General features: G+C 45.3%; 1 protein-coding gene across 1 annotated transcript in view; it reads left to right on the top strand.

The window, feature by feature from the left end:
• The window catches only part of LOC132780564 (nectin-2), a 140,579-nt gene extending 121,259 nt beyond the window's left edge, over window positions 1-19,320 (top strand). Inside the window, exons 6-9 of the mRNA XM_067461543.1 lie at window positions 6,882-7,026; window positions 11,143-11,206; window positions 13,866-13,964; window positions 17,302-19,320. Of these exons, the coding sequence (XP_067317644.1) occupies window positions 6,882-7,026; window positions 11,143-11,206; window positions 13,866-13,964; window positions 17,302-17,508 (515 nt within the window). The 3' untranslated portion in view covers window positions 17,509-19,320. The remainder of the gene's footprint in view (window positions 1-6,881; window positions 7,027-11,142; window positions 11,207-13,865; window positions 13,965-17,301) is intronic.
• The last annotated feature ends 3,459 nt before the right edge of the window (window positions 19,321-22,779 follow it).

The following is a 22,779-nucleotide window of genomic DNA, read 5'->3' as shown; positions in this document are numbered from 1 at the left end:
CATTGGCTTTTTTTGCAGCCACATCACATTCCTGGCTCATGTTTAGCTTGTTGTCCACGAGGACTCCAAGATCTTTTTCACACGTACTGCTCTCGAGTTTGACACCTGATTCCACCTTAAATGGGTCACTTTGGGAGCCGTTGCTGTCCAAGACGTATGTATGTGGCCTCTCGAAGATGCAAGATGACCCTCTTTGCAAGATGACCCTTGAGATCTGGCAACCGGACCTTTGCTTGCTTGGTTTTGGCCTTTGAGCCTTGGGAATACGAGAAGGGATTTGAGTTGGAGGATGCTTGACTCTGCCCCGGTTATGATCCTCCGATTTCATCCTCCGTCATATTTCTCCGCAGTCATCTGCATTTCTAAGCTCTCCAAACCATCTAATCCTTTAAGCCTTTTTCCCTAGCAGGGAAACACACTTCCTTTTTTCCTCCATCTTCCAGCCTTTCTTCCCTTTTTTCTCTTTTTCCCCTCTTTTGAGACAGCAAAGCCAACCTTTCTCTTCTTTGCACGGCAAGGTTTCCTTCCCTCTGGGTTGGAGGATATGCCTAGCGAAGCCAAAGTGAGGAGGCAAGGAGAAAAAGGGAAGAGAGACGGGTCCGTTTTTAGCCTTGGAAAAAAAATACATATATACTAATTTTGAGCAGATGCAAAGGAGGGCACGCGCTGCCACTTGCTGCAAGCCTGTCCATGCATAATAGATGGGGCTGCGTGTAATTATGGGCTCTCCCAGGAGAGTTGGAGAAGGGATCAGTTGGTGGATGAACACGCCAAGCTGGCAGCGGGAAGATGGCACAAGGAGGACGAGGAGGAGGAGGAAGAGGAGGAAGAGGTTGTGCTCCTCGGCCTCCGCAAAAGGAAGGACTTTTGCGCCGATGGGGAAAGGAAGGGCTTGCGGCAACCTTCTCCGCACCCCAGGCCAAAAGGAGGAGAGGTTCGGATATCCGGCTCATTACGAGTGTGATACGGCGGCTAAAAAGGCCAATGTGATTCCAGGCCACATCAATTCAGGGATCATAGAATCATAGAATCATAGAATCCAAGAGTTGGAAGAGACCTCCTGGGCCATCCAGTCCAACCCCATTCTGTCAAGAAGCAGGAATATTGCATTCAAATCACCCCTGACAGATGGCCATCCCGCCTCTGCTTAAAAGCTTCCAAAGAAGGAGCCTCCACCACACTCCGGGGCAGAGAGTTCCACTGCTGAATGGCTCCCACAGTCAGGAAGTTCTTCCTCATGTTCAGGTGGAATCTCCTCTCTTGTAGTTTGAAGCCATTGTTCCGTGTCCTAGTCTCCAGGAAAGCAGAAAACAAGCTTGCTCCCTCCTCCCTGTGGCTTCCTCTCACATATTTATACATGGCTATCATATCTCCTCTCAGCCTTCTCTTCTTCAGGCTAAACATGCCCAGCTCTTTAAGCCTCTCCTCATAGGACTTGTTCTCCAGACCCTTGATCATTTTAGTCGCCCTCCTCTGGACACATTCCAGCTTGTCAATATCTCTCTTGAATTGTGGTGCCCAGAATTGGACACAATATTCCAGGTGTGGTCTAACCAAAACAGAATAGAGGGGTAGCATTACTTCCTTAGATCTAGACACTATGCTCCTATTGATGCAGGCCAGGATGTCATACTTCAGCTCTATTCCACTTTGGTCAGGTCTCACCTGGAATAGTACTATGGTCAGAGGCAGCCCTAGGTAATTTTCAATGGTAAGCAAACAGTATTTTGGCGCCCCCCCCCCCAACCAATTATTGATATATATTTTCTGCAAAGATACAAAATGGGGGATGCCTGGCTTGAGAGCAGGACGTGTGAAAAAGATCTTGGAGTCCTCGTGGACAGGAAGGTAAACATGAGCCAACAATGTGATGTGGCGGCAAAAAAAGCCAATGGGATTTGGTCCTGCATCAATAGGAGCCTAGTATCTAGATCTAGGGAAGTCATGCTCCCCATGCTCTATTTCGCTTTGGATAGACCACACCTGGAATATTGTGTCCAATTCTGGGCTCCAAAATTCAAGAGAGATATTGACTCTAAGCTGGAATGTGTCCAGAGGAGAGCAACTAAAATGATCAAGGGTCCGGAGAACAAGCCCTATGAGGAGCGGCTTAAGGAGCTGGGCATGTTTAGCCTGAAGAAGAGAAGGCTGAGAGGAGACATGATAGCCATGTATAAATAAGTGAGAGGAAGTCACAGGGGGGAGGAGGGAGCAAGCTTGTTGTCTGCTTCCTTGGAGACTAGGACGCAGAACAATGGCTTCAAACTACAAGAGAGGAGATTCCATCTGAACATGAGGAAGAACTTCCTGACTGTGAGAGCCGTTCAGCAGTGGAACTCTCTGCCTCGGAGTGTGGTGGAGGCTCCTTCTTTGGAAGCTTTTAAACAGAGGCTGGATGGCCATCTGTCAGGGGTGATTTGAATGCAATATTCCTGCTTCTTGGCAGAATGGGGTTGGACTGGATGGCCCAGGAGGTCTCTTCCAACTCTTGGATTCTAGGATTCTATGATTCTATGATTCTGTTTGTCGTGAGAGTTCTGTGTGCCATATTTGGTTCAATTCCATCATTAGTGGAGTTCAGAATGCTCTTTGATTGTAGGTGAACTATACATTCCAGTAACTACAACTCGCATATGTCAAGGTCTATTTTCCCTCAAGAGTGCCCAATCAACTATACTGCAAATAGGCACAATCAACTATACTGCAAATGCTTACTTTGCGTAATAGGTTGCTGTGGTTTCCCCCGGACTGCTAGGGCTGTTGTGAGCCGAGGGGGCGCGCATCAAGTGGTGGTCGAGGGGCATTTACAGAAGCGCCTCTGCACCCCTGGCAAAAAAAAGTGTACTGCGACCGCTTACTTAGCGTAATGGATGAGCCGCCCCTGGCTATGCTTTAGCAAAGATGAGCCTGAGCCAAGAGTGTCATGCAGCAGCTTAAAAAGCCAATGCGATTCTCACTGCATCCATAGGAGTCTAGTCTCCAGATTGAGGGAAGTCATAGTCCCACCTGTTCCGCTTTGGTCACATCACATCTGGAATAATGTTATGCTTTTAGCAAAGCTGAGCATGAGCCAAGAGTGTCATGCAGCAGCTTAAAAAGGTCAACACAATTCTAGGTGACATCAATAGAAGGCTTGAGGAATGTCATAGTTCCACTCTAATCCACTTTGGTCAGATCTCACCTGGAATAATGTTAACTCCTGCGGGGCGGGAGGGGGGGGTCACGAGGGGGTGTCAGAAGGGTCACCCAAAGACCACCACAAAACACAGTATTTTCTGTTGGTCATGGGCATTCTGTGTGAGAAGGTTAGCCCAATTCAATAATTGGTGGAGTTCAGAATGCTCTGTGATTGGAGGTGAACTATAATTCCCAGCAACTCCCAGATGTCGGGATTCTATTTCCCCCAAACTCCACCAGTGTTCACATTTGGGCATATTGAGTATTTGTGTAGAGTTTGGCCCAGATCCATCATTGTTTGAGTCCACAGTGATCTCTGGATGTAGGTGAACTACAACTCCAAAACCAAAGGACACTGCCAACCAAACCCTTCCAGTATTTTCTGTTGGTCATGGGAGTTCTGTGTGCCAAGTTTGGTTCAATTCCATCGTCGGTGGAGTTCAGAATGCTCTTTGATTGTAGGTGAACTATAAATCCCAGCAACTACAACTCCCAAATGTCAAGATTCTGTTTCCCCCAAACTCCACCAGCATTCACATTTGGGCATATTGAGTATTCGTGTAGAGTTTGGCCCAGATCCATCATTGTTTGAGTCCACAGTGATCTCTGGATGTAGGTGAACTACAACTCCAAAACCAAAGGACACTGAACAATAAATCCCAGCAACTACAACTCCCAAATGACAAAATCATTTTTTTTGAGTGAAGGGCATACATTGGGTTGTTAGGTGCCTTGTGTCCAAATTTGGTGTCAATTCGTCCAGTGGTTTTTGGGTTATATTAATCCCACAAATGAACATTACATTTTTATTTATATGGATTATTATGGATTATTATTATTATTATTATTATTATTATTATTATTATAACTATGCTGAGCAAGGAATTCTGGGAGCTGCAGTGCAAAAAAAGTGGAATGAGGATTCCATTGCATGCTATGCAATCCACACGCATTTACACACTTGGTCCTCATCTCCGAGAAGCATCTTGTTATCTCTAAATGCAGATGTCCCAAAATCCCAGAAAATAATCCCAAACACTTGCCGGTCCCAAAGACATTCGGAGAGAAAGGAGACTCAACCTGGAGTAAGTCAGCCCATTGTATGCTCATGAAGGTGGTCAGTTGAAACATTCACACCTAGCTCCAGCAGACAAGAGTCCTTTGTCCCACCCTGGTCATTATTCCACAGATATATAAACCCCTTTTTCCTAGTTCCAACAGACCTCACTCCCTCTGAGGATGCTTGCCATAGATGCAGGCGAAACGTCAGGAGAGAATGCCTCTAGAACATGGCCATACAGCCCGAAAAAAACCTACAACAACCAAACACATTCACACCTAGCTCCAGCAGACAAGAGTCCTCTGTCCCACCCTGGTCATTATTCCACAGATATATAAACCCCTTTTTCCTAGTTCCAACAGACCTCACTACCTCTGAGGATGCTTGCCATAGATGCAGGCGAAACGTCAGGAGAGAATGCCTCTAGAACATGGCCATACAGCCCGAAAAAAACCTACAACAACCCAACACATTCACACCTAGCTCCAGCAGACAAGAGTCCTTTGTCCCACCCTGGTCATGCCACAGATATACAAAGCCCTTTTCCTAGTTCCAACAGACCACACTCCCTCTGAGGATGCTTGCCATAGATGCAGGCGAAACATCAGGAGAGAATGCCTCTAGACCATGGCTATACAGTCCGAAAAAACCTACAACAACCCTGGAGTAAGTTGTTTGCTACTGGTGAGATGCGCCCAGAAATGCTAAACAACATCCCAAGGCGGCGCAATAGTGCCACTTAGTGGCCAAAGACCAAAGCATTAAAACATGAAAACAAAAGAGCAAAGAAGTGGGTTGCTGTAAGTTTTTGGGGCTGTATAGCCATGTTCCAGCAGTATTCTCTCCTGACGTTTTGCCTGCATCAGTAGCTAATGGCATCTTCAAATGTCAGGAGAGAATGCTACTGGAACATGGCCAGACAGTTCCAAAAAACCCACAGCAACCCAGTTTATTTATTTTATTTCTCGTGTCAGGGCAGCCAGTCAATTATATTACATTTCTAACAGAACAAAGCAAACAAACAGAGAAAATACAAAATGTGAGAGTTTGGTAGTTAATTAGATGTCCTTTGACCAGTATCTGGCCACTTGGAGTGCCTCTGGTGTTGCCGCAAGAAGGTCCTCCATTGTGCATCATGTGGCAGGCTCAGGGTGAATCGCAGCAGGTGGTCAGTGGTTTGCTCCTCCCCACACTTGCATGTCGTGGACTCCACTTTGTGGCCCCATTTCTTGAGGTTAGCTCTGCATCTCGTGGTGCCAGAGCACAGTCTGTTCAGCGCCTTCCAAGTCACCCAGTCTTCCAGAGGGAGTCTCTCATTTGGTATCAGCCATGGATTGAGGTTCTGGGTTTGAGCCTGCCACTTTTGGACTCTCGCTTGCTGGGGTGTTCCAGCGAGTTTCTCTGTAGATCTTAGAAAACTATGTCTGGATTTAAGACGTTGACATGCTGGCTGATACCCAAACAGGGGATGAGCTGGAGATGTCTCTGCCTTGGTCCTTTCACTATTGACTGGAATGTGTCCAGAGGAGGGCGACTAAAATGATCAAGGGTCTGGAGAACAAGCCCTATGAGGAGCGGCTTAGGGAACTGGGCATGTTTAGCCTGAAGAAGAGAAGGCTGAGAGGAGATATGATAGCCATGTATAAATATGTGAGAGGAAGCCACAGGGAGGAGGAGGGAGCAAGCTTGTTTTCTGCTTCCTTTGAGACTAGGACGCGGAACAATGGCTTCAAACTACAAGAGAGGAGATTCCATCTGAACATGAGGAAGAACTTCCTGACTGTGAGAGCCGTTCAGCAGTGGAACTCTCTGCCCCGGAATGTGGTGGAGGCTCCTTCTTTGGAAGCTTTTAAACAGAGGCTGGATGGCCATTTGTCAGGGGTGATTTGAATGCAATATTCCTGCTTCTTGGCAGAATGGGGTTGGACTGGATGGCCCATGAGGTCTCTTCCAACTCTTTGATTCTATGATTCTATGATTCTATGACTGCTACTTCCCGGCGGATGTCAGGTGTAGACAGTGTAATTTCTCCCGTGGTGTAGGGCGCAGACACCCCGTGATAATGCAGCATGTCTCATTAAGAGCCACATCCACTGTTTTAGCGTGGTGAGATGTGTTCCACACTGGGCATGCATACTCAGCAGCAGAGTAACACAGCGAAGGGCAGATGTCTTCACTGTGTCCGGTTGTGATCCCCAGGTTGTGCCAGTCAGCTTTTGTATGATATTGTTTCTAGCGCCCACTTTTTGCTTGATGTTCAGGCAGTGCTTCTTGTAGGTCAGAGCACGGTCCAGAGTGACTCCTCCCAGGTATTTGGGTGCGCTGCAATGCTCCCGTGGGATTCCTTCCCAGGTAATAATCCTCCGAGCTCGGGATGCTTCTCTGTTCTTGAGATGAAAGGCACATGTCTGTGTTTTAGATGGATTAGGGATCAGCTGGTTTTCCCTGTAATAGGCAGTAAGAGCACCTAGAGCTTCGAAAAGCAACCCAGTGATTCCTACCATGAAAGCCTTTGACAACTCATAGAGCGAAGAAGGGATGCTTGAGGCAGGTGAGGTCCTGAGTTCGAATGCGAGTCAGGCCATGTGGCTGTGTTTTTCTCTGATTTAATTCTCTTGCTTTCTCTCGTTTTTTCCCCCTCCAGATAAGCCCAACTTGCAGGGGGCGGGCACTACCGGGGGCATCATCGGCGGCCTCATCGCAGGCATCGTAGCCTTGGCCGTGGTGGCCACCGGCGTCCTCATCTGCCGCCAGCAACAGAAGAACCGCATGGATCACGAAGAGGACGAGTAAGCGAGCCAATCTGTGACTCAGTGTTGTGTGTGTGAGAGAAGCAAAGGAAAAGTCTAGACATTCAAATCATACAGTTGGGAGGGACCCTCAAAGGCCATCTAGCCCAACCTCCTTCTTCCAAGGAAGACACCATCCAAGCCTTCCCAACAGATGGCCATCCAGCCTCTGCTTTAAATCCTCCAGAGATGGAGACTACTACCCTCCAACACAGTCTACATTTCCCTAGAGTTGGAAGGGACCTACCTGCTTCTGCCAGGTAGAGAGACACTATTCCTAACAGCCAGTAGGCTGGATGGCCATCTGTCAGGGGTGCTTTAATTGTGTAGGCTGCAGCCTCTGCTTTAAATTCTCCAGAGATGGAGACGGTACTACACTCCAACACAGTCTACATTTCCCTAGACTTTGAAGGGACCTACCCGCTTCTGCCAGGTAGAGAGACACCATTCCTAACAGCCGGTAGGCTGGATGGCCATCTGTCAGGGGTGCTTTAATTGTGTAGGCTGTTAGGAATTGTGGGGGTTGAAGTCCAAAACACCTGGAGGGCCAAAGTTTGCCCATGCCTGTGTAAGGAGAGCTGTTCAGCAGTGAAACTCTCTGCCTTGGAATGTGGTGGCCGCTCCACCCTTGCAGATGTTTAAACAGAGGATGCATGGCCATCTGTCAGGGGTGCTTTAATTGTGTTTCTCCTGCATGGCAGAAAGAAGGGGGTTGGATTGGATGGCCCTTGGAGGCCTCTTCCAACTCTATTATTCTATGACTGGCTGTGCCCGCCACGCATTGCTCTGGCCAACCTTCCCTCTTTCTCTCCTTTGTTCCCTCCTTCGTTCCCTCCCTCTTTCCTTCCTTCCCGTCTTTCCTTCTCTTCTTCCTTTCTTCTCTATCTCTTTCCTTCCTCCTTTTTCTTTCTCTTCTGTCTCTCTTTTCTTCCTTCTCTCTTTCCTTCTTTCCTTCCCTCCCTCTTTCTCTACATCTTCCCCCCTTCCTTCACTCCCTCTTTCCTTCCTTCCTTTCTCCTTTTTCTTTCTCTTCTGCTCTCTCTCTTTTCTTCCTTCTCTTTCCTTCTTTCCTTCCCTCCCTCTTTCTCTACCTCTTCCCCCTTCCTTCGCTCCCTCTTTCCTTCCTTCTTTCCCTTTTTTCTTTCCTTCTCTCCTTCCTTCTTTCTTTCTCTAACTTTCCTTCCTTCCCCCTTTTTCTTTCCCTCCCTCTTTCTCTCTTTTCTTCCTTCTCTACCTCTTTCTTTCCTTCTCTCTTTGCTTCCATGCTTCCTTCTCCCTTTCCTTCCTTCTTTCCCTTTTTTCTTTCTTTCTCTCCTTCCTTCTTTCTGTAACTTTCCTTCCTTCCCTTCTTTTTCTTTCCCTCCCTCTTTCTCTCTTTTCTTCCTTCTCTACCTCTTTCCTTCCTTCTCTTTGCTTCCATGCTTCCCTCTCCCTTTCCTTCCTTCTTTCCCTTTCTTTCTCTCTTTCCTTCCTTCCTTCCTTCCTTCCTTCCTTCCTTCCTTCCTTCCTTCTCTAACTTTCCTTCCTTCCCCCTTTTTCTTTCCCTCCCTCTTTCTCTCCTTTCTTCCTTCTCTACCTCTTTCCTTCCTTCTCTCTTTGCTTCCATGCTTCTCCCTTTCCTTCCTTCTCTCCTTTCTTCCTTTTCTACCTCTTTCCTTCCTTCGCTCTTTGCTTCCATCCTTCTCCCTTTCCTTCCTTCTTTCCCTTTTTTCTTTCCTTCTCTTCTTCCTTCTTTCTCTAACTTTCCTTCCTTCTCCCTTTTTCTTTCCCTCCCGCTTTATCTCCTTTCTTCCTTCTCTACCTCTTTCCTTCCTTCTCTCTTTGTTTCCATGCTTCCCTCTGCCTTTCCTTCCTTCTTTCCCTTTTTTTCTTTCTTTCCTTCTTTCTCTAACTTTCCTTCCTCCCCCTTTTTCTTTCCCTCCCTCTTTCTCTCCTTTCTTCCTTCTCTACCCCTTTCCTTCCTTCTCCCTTTCCTTCTTTCTTTCTTTCCCTCCCTCTTTCTCTCCTTTCTTCCTTCTCTACACCTTTCCTTCCTTCTCTCTTTGCTTCCATGTTTCCTTTCCTTCTTTCTTTCCCTCCCTCTTTCTCTCCTTTCTTCCTTCTCTGCCTCTTTCCTTCCTTCTCTCTTTGCTTCCATGCTTCCTTCTCCCTTTCCTTCTTTCTTTCCCTCCCTCTTTCTCTCCTTTCTTCCTTCTCTACTTCTTTCCTTCCTTCTCTCTTTGCTTCCATGCTTCCTTCTCCTTTTCCTTCTTTCTTTCCCTCCCTCTTTCTCTCCTTTCTTCCTTCTCTACCTCTTTCCTTCCTTCTCTCTATGCTTCCATGCTTCCTTCTCCCTGTCCTTCTTTCTTTTTTTCTCTCCCCCTATCTCTCCTTTCTTCCTTCTCTACTTCTTTCCTTCCTTCTCCCTTTGCTTCCATGCTTCCTTCTCCCTTTCCTTCTTTCTTTCCCTCCCTTTTTCTCTCCTTTCTTCCTTCTCTACCTCTTTCCTTCCTTCTCCCTTTGCTTCCATGCTTCCTTCTCCCTTTCCTTCTTTCTTTCCCTCCCTCTTTCTCTCTTCCTTCTCTCTTTGCTTCCATGCTTCCTTTTCCTTCTTTCTTTCCCTCCCTCTTTCTCTCCTTTCTCCTTTCTCTACTCTTTCCTTTCTTCTCTCTTTGCTTCCTTCTCCCTTTCCTTCTTTCCTTTCCTCCCTCTTTCTCTCCTTTCTTCCTTCTCTACCTCTTTCCTTCCTTCTTTCTTTGCTTCCATGCTTCCTTCTCCCTTTCCTTCTTTCTTTCTTTCTTTCTTTCTTTCTTTCTTTCTTTTCTCCCCTTCCCTCCCTCTTTCTTCCCTCTTTACTGTATTGTCATTTAGCTTTTTGTCATTACCTTTTTGGTGCTTTTTAAGTCTCTTTTGCTGTGTTTTTCCATGTTTTATGAGTGATGGTCACTCGTTGGCCTGAGAGGTGCCTTGTCTCCAAATTTGGTGTCCAGTGGTTTTTGAGTTCTGTTCATCCCACAAACGAACATTACATTTTTGTTTATATAGATATTAGCCTTTCTTTCTCCAAGCTCAACAGACCCATCTTTTGGTTTCCAGACCTTGGACCACTTTGGTGGCCTTTCTCTGGACCTTCTTCCACCTTGCCCACCTCCTTCTTGAATAGCTTTGCCCAGTACCGGACGTAGAGGTTATTATTCCAGGTGATGTCCAACCAAAACAGAATAGAATGAGACTAGGACGTCCCTTGCTTTGGACACCAGGCTCCAATGTCCTCATAGAATCCTAGAATCAAAGAGTTGGAAGAGACCTCCTGGGCCATCCAGTCCAACCCCATTCTGCCAAGAAGCAGGAATATTGCATTCAAATCACCCCTGACAGATGGCCATCCAGCCTCTGCTTCAAAGCTTCCAAAGAAGGAGCCTCCACCACACTCCGGGGCAGAGAGTTCCACTGCTGAACAGCTCTCACAGTCAGGAAGTTCTTCTTCGTGTTCAGATGGAATCTCCTCTCTTGTAGTTTGAAGCCATTGTTCCATTGCGTCCTAGTCTCCAGGGAAGCAGAAAACAAGCTTGCTCCCTCCTCCTCCCTGTGGCTTCCTCATATATTTATACATGGCTATCATATCCCCTCTCAGCCTTCTCTTCTTCAGGCTAAACATGCCCAGCTCCTTAAGCCGCTCCTCATAGGGCTTGTTCTCCAGACCCTAGTCTCCAGGGAAGCAGAAAACAAGCTTGCTCCCTCCTCCTCCTCCCTGTGGCTTCCTCTCACATATTTATACATGGCTATCATATCCCCTCTCAGCCTTCTCTTCTTCAGGCTAAACATGCCCAGCTCCTTAAGCCGCTCCTCATAGGGCTTGTTCTCCAGACCCTAGTCTCCAGGGAAGCAGAAAACAAGCTTGCTCCCTCCTCCTCCTCCCTGTGGCTTCCTCTCACATATTTATACATGGCTATCATGTCTCCTCTCAGCCTTCTCTTCTTCAGGCTAAACATGCCCAGCTCCTTAAGCCGCTCCTCATAGGGCTTGTTCTCCAGACTCTGGATCATTTGAGTCGCCCTCTTCTGGACACATTCCAGCTTGTCAATATCTCTCTTGAATCCTCGTTCCCAACGTCCTCGTTCTCTTTTGTCGTTGCAGCTTGGAAGGGCCTCCGCCGTACAAGCCGCCCCCGCCTTGCCAGCTGTCTGACGAAACGGAGCCGGTAAGTTTTCGTCTCCACGCTGCTTACGGCACAGAGTGCTTCCCAATCTGGTTCACATCTCAGGCGAACACCTTCCAAATCTCGCTCCTCCTCTTTGCGTGGACGGGCTGCATGCCGCTCCTTCTGCCCACTCCTTCTGCAAAGCTTTGGGAAACTATCTTTCCTTTTCCTTTTTGGAACTGCAACTACCAGAAGAACTCTTTGGACAGTTCTAGAAGTTGTACTTTATCCTAAAATAACACTGGTATTCTTAGAGATGGCAAATCGCCGAAAGGAAAGAGTCCATCGGTCAATGCTGGGCTTTGATTCCTGCAGTGCCATTCCAATACTTTGCCAGGAGTCTCCATTGCTCACAAAAGGAAATCCGTTCCCTAAGAACCTGAAAGACAAGTATCCACTACTGCAATAATACGGAGGTGTCAATGTGATTAAACATATAATTAGTTCATTTTATTTATTTATTATATCAGAATATATAGGGTTCAGTTGTATTGTAGATGGATGGATAGATAGCTTGGTTGGTAGGTAGATAGATAGGTTGGTAGATAGATAAGTAGGTAGGTAGGTAGATAAGTAGGTAGGTAGATGGATGGATGGTTAGATAGACAGACTGACAGACAGACAGGTAGGTAGATAGGTAGATAAGTAGGTAGGTATGTAGGTAGATGGATGGATGGATGGATAGATAGATAGATAGATAGATAGATAGATAGATAGATAGAAAAGTAGATAGGTTGGTAGGTAGATAGAAAAGTAGGTAGGTAGGTAGATAAGTAGGTAGGTATGTAGGTAGATGGATGGATGGATGGATGGATGGATAAGTAGGTAGGTATGTAGGTAGATGGATGGATGGATAAGTAGGTAGGTACGTAGGTAGATAGATGGATGGATGGATGGATGGATAAGTAGGTAGGTACGTAGGTAGATGGATGGATGGATGGATGGATAAGTAGGTAGGTACGTAGGTAGATGGATGGATGGATAAGTAGGTAGGTACGTAGATAGATAGATGGATGGATGGATGGATGGATAAGTAGGTAGGTACGTAGGTAGATGGATGGATGGATGGATGGATAAGTAGGTAGGTACGTAGGTAGATGGATGGATGGATGGATAAGTAGGTAGGTACGTAGGTAGATGGATGGATGGATGGATAAGTAGGTAGGTACGTAGGTAGATGGATGGATGGATGGATAAGTAGGTAGGTACGTAGGTAGATGGATGGATGGATGGATGGATGGATGGATGGATAGGTAAGTAGATAGGTGGGTTGGTAGGTAGATAGGTAGGTAGGTAGATAAGTAGGTAGGTAGGTAGATAAGTAGGTAGGTAGATAGGTAGATAAGTAGGTAGGTAGATAAGTAGGTAGGTAGGTACGTATGGAGGATGGATGTATAGATAGGTAGATAGATATGTAGATAGGTAGGTAGGTAGGTAGATAAGTAGGTAGGTAGGTACGTAGGTAGATGGATGGATGGATGGATAGATAGGCAGATAGATAAGTAGATAGGTAGGTTGGTAGGTAGATAGATAGGTAGGTAGTTAGATAAGTAGGTAGGTAGGTAGTTAGGTAGATAAGTAAGTAGGTAGGTACGTAGGTAGATAGATGGATGGCTGGATGGATGGATGGATGGATGGATAGATAGATAGGTAGGTAGGTAGGTAGGTAGGTAGGTAGATAAATAAGTAGGTACGTAGGTAGATAATCGTTTTAATTACATTTTGTATATTGTTTTTATATTTTTTATACTATGTATTATTATGTATAGGCATCGAATTCTGCCTTCTTTGTAAGCTGCCCTGAGTCCCCCTCCGGGGGTTGAGAAGGGTGGGATAAAAGTACTAGTAATAAATAAATAAAGAAAAATAGATGGATGGATGGATGGATAGGTAGATAGATAAGTAGGTAGGTACGTAGGTAGATAGAAGGATGGATGGATGGATGGATAGATAAGTAGATAGGTAGGTTGGTAGGTAGATAGGTAGGTAGACAGATAGATAAGTAGGTAGGTAGGTAGATAAGTAGGTAGTTAGGTACATAGGTAGATAGATTGATGAATAGATAGATAGGTAGATAGATAAGTAGGTAGGTAGATAGATGGATGGATAGATAGATAGGTAGGTAGATAGGTAATCCAATCCTACCTAACTGGATTTACCTATTTCTTTAAAGTGCGTTTTACTTTCCTGCTTTTTAATTATCTTCAATGAAAGGATTGTTTTCGCTATCCAGAGGGCTTTTCCTTTCCTGGAAAATTGCGAATGCAGCAGTCCTATGTTTTGCTGTCTGTGCAATGGCTTGGATTATGTAACTACCCACGTTTTGAATTCACACATACCCATCGAACTAATTATAGGTTTGATTACATTTACACCTTGGTATTATTGCAATAGTGGATACTTGTCTTTTCAGTTGTGCAAATTCTCCCATTTTTGGAGTGTGGTTCTCAGCATCACCTTCCTGCTATTTGCAAGGCTTGGTTGCTGCAACTTGCAATGTTACGATGGTTTGAAAGTCATGAAGATTAAATTGCACCCTGTTGTATGTATATATATATTTGCATGGCCCAAACGCTTGCTTGCTCTAAGGAGATTGTGGCCTGCCTTTCTCTATCCGAGGGTGCGACTCCATCTTCACGGCTTCTGTGGTTTATTCCAGGTTCCTCGCCCCAATGAGGTTGAAAATATCCCACTCAAAAGTTCCTATTTGGAACCCACCGAGGATCCCTTTGGAGGGGTGGCTCCCACCGCAACGGAGGTGAGGGCAAGCTGGTGGCCGAGCGAGCGAGCAAATGAGCGGGGAAAACAATGGATGCAATCGCATCGTCGCATCGTTCTGCCTGGCGTTGGGAATGCAAAACCAGTTCTGTCTTCCTTTGCAATCTGAAATGGTTTGCAAAGAAATACAGAACTCGTGTTGCATTCCCAAATCCCAGGCAGGATGGGATCAGAATGGCAACGGAAATCAATAATCACGAAGGAGAGTTTGCTTTTGCCTGAGGCTACAGGGAAGCAGCAAGATGCCTTCTCTGCAAATAAGAATTTTCTCCTCCAAAGAAACTTTCCTTCAATCTCCACATTTCTAGCATTGCAGAGAATGAGATGCAAAAATTATTCATACGAAAAACTCTCTAATTTCCTGTGGTCACTTCCCTCCTTTTTTTGGAGTGCCAAAACGGTATTATTAATTATTAAATGTCAGGAGAGAATGCTACTGGAACATGGCCATACAGCCTGAAAAGCTCTCAGCATGGCCATGAAAGCCTTCAACAACAACAACAACAACAACAACAAAATAATGCATGGGTTGTATGGCCATGTTCCAGAAGCATTCTCTCCTGACATTTCGCCCACATCTATGGCAGGCATCCTCAGAGGTTGTGAGGACATTCCACAGGTATATAAACCTCACTCAGACCTCACAACCTCTGAGGATAATAATAGTAGTAGTAGTAGTAGTAGTAGTAGGATATGGGTTGTATGGCCATGTTCCAGAAGCATTCTCTCCTGACGTTTCGCCCACATCTATGGCAGGCATCCTCAGAGGTTGTGAGGACATTCCACAGGTATATAAACCTCACTCAGACCTCACAACCTCTGAGGATGCCTGCTGTAGATGTGGGTGAAATGTCAGGAGAGAATGCTACTGGGAAATGGCCATACAGCCTGAAAAACTCATAGTATGGCCATGAAAGCCTTCATCATCATCATCATCATCATCATCATCGTCATCATCAACAACAACAACATAATAACAATAATAATAATAATAATAATAATAGTAGTAGTAGTAGTAGTACATGGGTTGTATGGCCATGTTCCAGAAGCATTCTCTCCTGATGTTTTGCCCACATCTATGGGAGGCATCCTCAGAGGTTGTGAGGTCATTCCACATTGCCTCATTTCCAACAGACCTCACAACCTCTGAGGATGCCTGCCATAGATGTGGGCAAAATGTCAGGAGAGAATGCTACTGGGACATGGCCATACAGCCTGAAAAACTCACAGCATGGCAATGAAATCCATAATAATAGTAATAATAATAATAATAATAATAATAATATGGGTTGTATGACCATGTTCCAGAAGCATTCTCTCCTGACGTTTCGCCCACATCTATGGCAGGCATCCTCGGAGGTTGTGAGGACATTCCACAGATATATAAACCTCACTCAGACCTTACAACCTCTGAGGATGCCTGCCGTAGATGTGGGTGAAACGTCAGGAGAGAATGCTTCTGGAACATGGCCATATAACCCATGTATTATTATTACTACTACTACTACTACATTGTTGTTGTTGTTGTTGTTGAAGGATTTCATGGCCATGCTGTGAGCTTTTCAGGCTGCATGGCCATGTCCCAGTAGCATTCTCTGCTAACATTTCACCCACATCTATGGCAGCCAATCTATGTATTATTATTATTATTATTATTATTATTATTATTATTGCTGTTGTTGTTGTTGTTGTTGGATTTCATGGCCATGCTGTGAGCTTTTCAGCCTGCATGGCCATGTTCCAGTAACATTCTCTCCTGACATTTCGCCTGCATCTGTGACTAATGGCATCTTCAGAGGTTCTGTTGGAAAGAAGGCAAGTGGCGTGTATATAATATCCCTGTGGAATAATGTCCCGGGTGGGGAAAGAACCCTTGTCTATTTGAAGCAAGTGTGAATGTTGCCATTAGCAAGTTTGAATAGTATTGAGTAGCCATGAACCTGCAAAGTCAATCAGTGAGGGCATTTGCATAGAGGTAACCTGGCCTCTGTTGCCTGGAGGCATCCTGTGATTGGGAGGTGTTCACTGGCGCTTGAATGATTTATTACGATTAAGAGATCAAGCAAAAACAAGTAGAACCCAACCAAGTCACATAAAAACAAACACTACGGCTGGCACTTTTGTTGTTTGTTGTCTGGACTTCTTCTGAGCGGCGTTCCTTATTGATTGTCTTGATTCTGGTGTTTTGTTTTTAAATACTGGCAACCAGATTTTGTTCATTTCCAATGTTTTCACCAGAATCAATATAGTAAATATGGAATGCCACTCAGCAACAGGAGAACTCCAGACAGTAAACACCCAAGTGCCAGTTAACACCTCCCCAAAAGAGGATGCCTCCAGGCAACAACAGCCAGGCTACCTCTCTGCAGATGGTGTTGTTGTTCATTCGTTCAGTCGTCTCTGACTCTTTGTGACCTCATGGACCAGCCCACGCCAGAGCTCCCTGTTGGCCGTCACCACCCCCAGCTCCTTCAAGGACAGTCCATCCATCCATCTTGCCCTTGGTCGGCCCCTCTTCCTTTTACCTTCCACTTTCCCCAGCATATACCCTCACTAATTGACTACTCAATGCTATTCAAGCTGGCTAATTGCAACATTCACACTTGCTTCAAACTAATGAGCGCTTTTTCTCCCACCCTGGACATTATTCCACGGGGATATACACACTCCACTTGCTTCACTGCCAACAGAAGATGCCAGCCATAGATGCAGGCAAAACGACAGGAGAGAATGCTACCGGAACATAGCCATACAGCCCAAAAAACTCACAGCAACTCAGTTATTCCGGCCATGTTAGCCTTCGACAAAACGTGCTTTGGGAATGCTCCAAAATAGGCATGGGCCAACTTTGGCCCTCCTGGTGTTTTGGACTTCAACAAGCACTTTTCTCCCACCCTGGACATTATTCCATGGGGATATACACACTCCACTTGCTTCACTGCCAACAGAAGATGCCAACCACAGATGCAGGCAAAACGTCAGGAGAGAATGCTACTGGAACATAGCCAAACAGCCCAAAAAACTCACTGCAACCCAGTGATTCCGGCCATGTTAGCCTTCGACAAAACATGCTTTGGGAATGCTCCAAAGTAGGCATGGGTCAACTTTGGCCCTTTTGGAATTCAACACCCACAATTCCCAACAGCCAGTAGAAGGGCCACAGTTGACCCGTGCCTGCTCCAAAGCAATCCCTTGACAACTTCAGCCACTTTCAGAGCTTCGAAGGATGAGGCGACAAAGGTGAGGAAAAGGAGGAACGCCGAAGGGACGGGGGTGCCCTCTCTTGCCCCTTTTCATCCTTTCTTTCCTTTCCGCAGGATGCCCCCCGGTACCACGAACTGCCCACGCTGGAGGAGCGGGAGGCGGCCAGCGAAGTCGGGCCCGGCTTGGAGGACGACGACTATTTGGATCAGATCAACCCCATTTACGACGGGCTCTCCTTCCCGGCCATGGAGGACGAGACCGCCTTGACCCCGCTGCCCACCGACAAGGCCTTCGTGATGTCCAGGGCCATGTACGTCTGAGGCCGGAGAAGGATGCCGTCGTCGTCCTTTACCCACTCTTGACCACGCAACGTGCCCCTTGGTCAGACGTCCAGTTCTCTTGCAGGTGCCTTACGATGCCCAGGGACATCCTTTTGCTCCGGCCTTCCAACTCCGTTCTTTTGCTTTATTCCATCCATCCAAAATCGAGTGATTTTTTTCCCTCTTCTTCTTCCAACTAACTTGTCCAAAGGATGCCAAACGGACACTCGGTTCAGCTGCGGCTTCCGTCTCCAAAACGGATCCACTTGGCAACCAAGTCCTGCTTTTGGACTTCACTTTCTAGAGCTCATGGCATCTCCAACACACTCCAAACAAAGGTTAAGGAGACCCATTTGGCAATCAGGTCCTGTTTTTGGAGATTTCCTTCTGGTGGTCATGGCAGATGTGGCTATTGTTTCCAAAACACACACCAATTCTGGTGGCCATGGCAGAAGAGAACAAGTGATTTTGTTTGCATCCTACTACATCTTCCAGAGGATGTCATATGAGGTTAGGTGCCTTCTTGGACTTTCCTTTGACTTCTGTCTCCAAAATGGATACACTTGGCAACCAAGTCCTGCTTTTGGACCTCACTTTCTAGGGGTCACGGCATCTCCAACACACTCCAAACAAAGGTTAAGGAGACCCATTTGGCAATCAGGTGGCCATGGCAGAAAAGAACGAGTGATTTTGTTTGCATCCTACTACATCTTCCAGAGGATGCCAAATGAGATTAGGTGCATTCCTGGACTTTCCTATCAGCTGTGGCTCTTGTCTCCAAAACGGATCCACTTGGCAACCCAAGACCTGCTTTTGGACTTCACTTTCCAGGGGTCATAACAGATGTGGCTACTATTTCCAGAACACACACCAGATCTACTTGGCAAATATGTCTTTTCTTTCTGGTGGCCATAGCAGAAAAGGACGAGTGATTTTGTGTGCATCCTACTACATCTTCCACAGGATGCCAAATGAAGTTAGGTGCCTTCTTGGACTTTATTTTCAGCTGTGTCTTCCGTCTCTAAAACGGATCCACTTGGCAACACAGTCCTGCTTTTGGACTTCACTTTCTAGTGGTCATGCCATCTCCAACGCACTCCAAACAAAGGTTAAGAAGACCCATTTGGCAATCAGGTCCTACCTTTGGAGATTTCTTTCTGGTGGTCATGGCAGATGTGGCTCCTGTTTCCAAAACACACACCAATTTATGTAGATCTACTTTTCTTTCTGGTGGCCATGGCAGAAAAGAACGAGTGATTTTGTTTGCATCCTACTACATCTTCCCCCCTTCGTACTGATGTCTCCAAAGGATGCCAAATGCGCTTAGGTGCCTTCTTGGACTTTTCCTTCTCGAGGTCCTGGTGACCATCCCCATCAAGCACACCAAGTCAAAGAAGAATCCATTTGGCAATGAAGTTCTGCTCTTGGAGATTTCCATTTTGGTGGTCGTGGCAGCTGTGGCTGCTGTTTCCAAAACACTCGCAAAAGGCAAGCAGACCTGCTTGGCGAAAAAAGGTCCTGCTTTCGGACGTCTCTTCCTGGTGGCCGTGACAGCTGTGGATCCCGTCTCCAACACACACCTGAAACACTCGTGATTTTTATCATCCTACTGACTTCTCCAAAGGATGCCAATTGAGTTTTGGTGCCATCTTGGACTTTTCTATCTGGGAAGGTTCAGGAAAAGTATGGTGACTGTCTCCAAAAAACCCACACACACACACAGTAGATCAATTTTGCAATCAGGTCCTGCTTTTGGAGATGCCTTTGTAGTGGTCTTTCTTCCTCCCTTCTTCTTTCCTCTCTTCATTCTTCCTCCCTTCTACCTCCCCCCCCCCCTCATTCCTTCCTTCTTCTTTTCTCCCTTCTTCTTCCCTCCCTCCTTTCTTCCTCACTTGTTCAATCCTTCATCCCTTCTTCCTCACTCCATTCTTCCTTCCTCCCTCCTCCCTCCCTCCCTTCTTTCCTCTCTCCCTTCTCCTTCCTTCCTTCCTTCCTTCCTTCCTTCCTTCCTTCCTTCCTTCCTTCTCTCCTTTCTCCCCCATCCTTTTTTCCTCCCTTCCTCCTTCCTTCCTTCCACAATTCTTCCTTTCTGAATTCTTCCTCCTTCCTTCCTTTTTCCTCCATCTTACCTTGCTTCCTCTCTTCTTCCTCCCTCCCTCCTTCCTTCCTCAATTCTTCCTTTTTCCTCCCTCCTTCTTTCCTTCCTCTCTTCTTCCTTCTCCCCTCCTCCTTTCTTCTTTCCTCCCTCCTTCCTCCAAAACAGACCTACTTGGCAACCAACTCCTGCCTTTGGACTTTTCATCCTCCCAGTCATGACAGCTGGGTCTACCATTTCCAACACACACACACACACAGAGTCAAATCAACCAGGTTCTGCTTTTGGAGATGTTCTTCCTGATGGTTAGGGCAGCTTTGTCTACCATTTCCAACACACAAATACACACAGTCAAGTCAACCAGGTCCTCCTTTTGGAGATGTTCTTCCTCCCAGTCATGGCAGCTCGGTCTACCATTTCCAACACACACACACACATAAACACACACACAGTCAAGTCAACCAGGTCCTGCTTCTGGAGATGTTCTTCCTGATGGTGAGGGCATCTGGGTCTATCATTTCCAACACACACAAACATACACAAAGTCAAGTCAACCAGGTCCTGCTTTTGGAGATGTTCTTCCTCCCAGTCATGGCAGCTGGGTCTACCATTTCCAACACATACACACACACAAAGGTCCTGCTTTTGGAGATGTTCTTCCTGATGGGTAGGGCAGCTGGTCTACCTTTTCTAACACACACACACACACACACACACACACAGTCAAGTCAACCAGGTCCTCCTTTTGGAGATGTTCTTCCTGATGGTTAGGGTAGCTCGGTCTACCATTTCCAACACACACAGACATACACACAAAGTAAAGTCAACCAGGTCCTCCTTTTGGAGATGTTCTTCCTGATGGTGAGGGCAGCTGGGTCTACCATTTCCAACACACACACATACACAAACATATACAAAGTCAAGCCAACCAGGTCCTGCTTTTGGAGATGTTCTTCCTGGCTGTTAGGAATTGTGGGAGTTGAAGTCCAAAACATCTGGATGGCCAAAGTTTGCCCATGCGTGATGTAGGTTCTCCGGTGCAGCCCCGTGGTCAACTTCTCACCAATTTGCACCGTAGAGCCTACCAATGCTTAGAGAAGTGTTCTTTCTAGGGATTTCTAGTTCCTCCAACGCATTTCACACTCCAGAAAGGAGACGCAAAGGGAAAGCACGGGGCACTTATGGCTCTTCCCTTTTCAATCTACCTTCCCCGACCTGTGTTGTCTTGGGGATGATGGGAATCGTAGTCCCTCCTCCTCCCAGCCCTTGTCCAGACTCCGGTTTAGTACTTGAAATGTTGAAACTACAACTCAAAAGAGTCCAGGAGATACCTGGCGCGAAAATGTGAATGGTTTGGGGTTGGGTTTGTGTATTATTTTCTTTGAATGGGTTCAAGGTGGGGACGAAAGAAAGCCATTGGTTCCTAATGGGAAATCCCTCCTCCCCTTTCATTCCGAAATTTGTAGCATTGCATCGAAAAGCCCCCCAAAAATAGTTCAGATCCTGGAATTCCCAGAAATAACAACAACAACAATAATAACAATAACAACTTGCCATCTACCAATTCCCATGAGTGCTGTTCTAGTCTGTTGCTGTTGTTGTTGTTGTTTATCTGACATCTATCAATTCCCAGAAATAACAACAACAATAACAATAACAACCTGGCATCTACCAATTAAAATGAGTGCTGTTCTAGTATGTTGTTGTTGTTGTTTATCTGGTATCTATCAATTCCAAGAAATAACAACAACAACAATAATAACAATAACAACCTGGCATCTACCAATTAAAATGAGTGCTGTTCTAGTATGCTGTTGTTGTTTATCTTACATCTATCAATTCCCAGAAATAACAACAACAATAACAACAACAACAACAATAACAACAACAACAACAACAACAACAACCTGGCATCTACCAATTCCAATGAGTGCTATTCTAGTCTGTTGTTGTTGTTGTTGTTGTTGTTGTTGATTATCTTACATCTATCAATTCTCAGAAATAACAACAACAACAATAACAACAACAACAACAACAACCTGGCATCTACCAATTCCCATGAGTGCTGTTCTAGTCTGTTGTTGTTGTTTACCTGGTATCTATCAATTCCAAGAAATAACAACAACAACAACAATAATAATAACAATAACAACCTGGCATCTACCAATTCCCATGAGTGCTGTTCTAGTATGTTGTTGTTGTTGTTTATCTGACATCTATCAATTCCCAGAAATAACAACAACAATAACAACAACAACAACAACCTGGCATCTACCAATTCCAATGAGTGCTGTTATAGTCTTGTTGTTGTTGTTTATCTGACATCTATCAATTCCCTGGAATAATAATAATAATAATAATAATAATAATAATAATAAATAATTTCCCAGAAATAATAATAATGACAACAACAACAGCAACAACAGCAACAACAATACTGGCATCTATCAATTCCCATGAGTGCTGTTATACTCTGTTGTTGTTGTTGTTATTCTTGTTGTTGTTGCTGTTGTTGTTCTAGCTGGTTGCCCAAAGTCATTAGTGTTGCTGTTGCTGTTGTTGTTTAGCTGGCATCTATCAACTCCCAGAAATAATAATAATAATAAATGTTAGAACAACGGCAACAACAACAACAACAAAACAACAACAACAACACAGTATTCTTTGAGTTAACCAACACTTATTGGGATTAGTAGATGCCAGATTATTATTATTATTATCTATAATAATAATAATCTGGCATCTACTAATACCAATAAGTGCTGGTTAACTCAAAGAATACTGTGTTGTTGTTGTTGTTGTTGTTGTCATTCTAACATTTACCAAGCCCTATGAGTCCTGGTTGACTCAGTATAATTAATAATAATAATAACAACAACAACAACAACAACCTGACATCTATCAATCCCCATGAATGCTGGTTAACACCAAGTATACTGTGCAGTTGTTATTATTGCAACATTTACTAATGTGCTACTTGACTCAAAGTGATTATTGCTAATAATAATAATAATAATAATAATAATAGAGAATCTACCCATTTCTATGCTGGTTAACGTTCCCCATGTCTTTATGATATTTTTGTGTGTCAGGAACGACTTGAGAAACTGCAAGTCACTTCTGGTGTGAGGGAATTGGCTGTCTGCAAGAATGTTACTCAGGGGACATTGCCCGGA

Source organism: Anolis sagrei, chromosome Y (genome assembly GCF_037176765.1).
Source record: "Anolis sagrei isolate rAnoSag1 chromosome Y, rAnoSag1.mat, whole genome shotgun sequence".
In the NCBI taxonomy this organism is placed as follows: domain Eukaryota; kingdom Metazoa; phylum Chordata; class Lepidosauria; order Squamata; family Dactyloidae; genus Anolis; species Anolis sagrei.
This window is presented reverse-complemented; position numbering and strand designations above follow the sequence as displayed.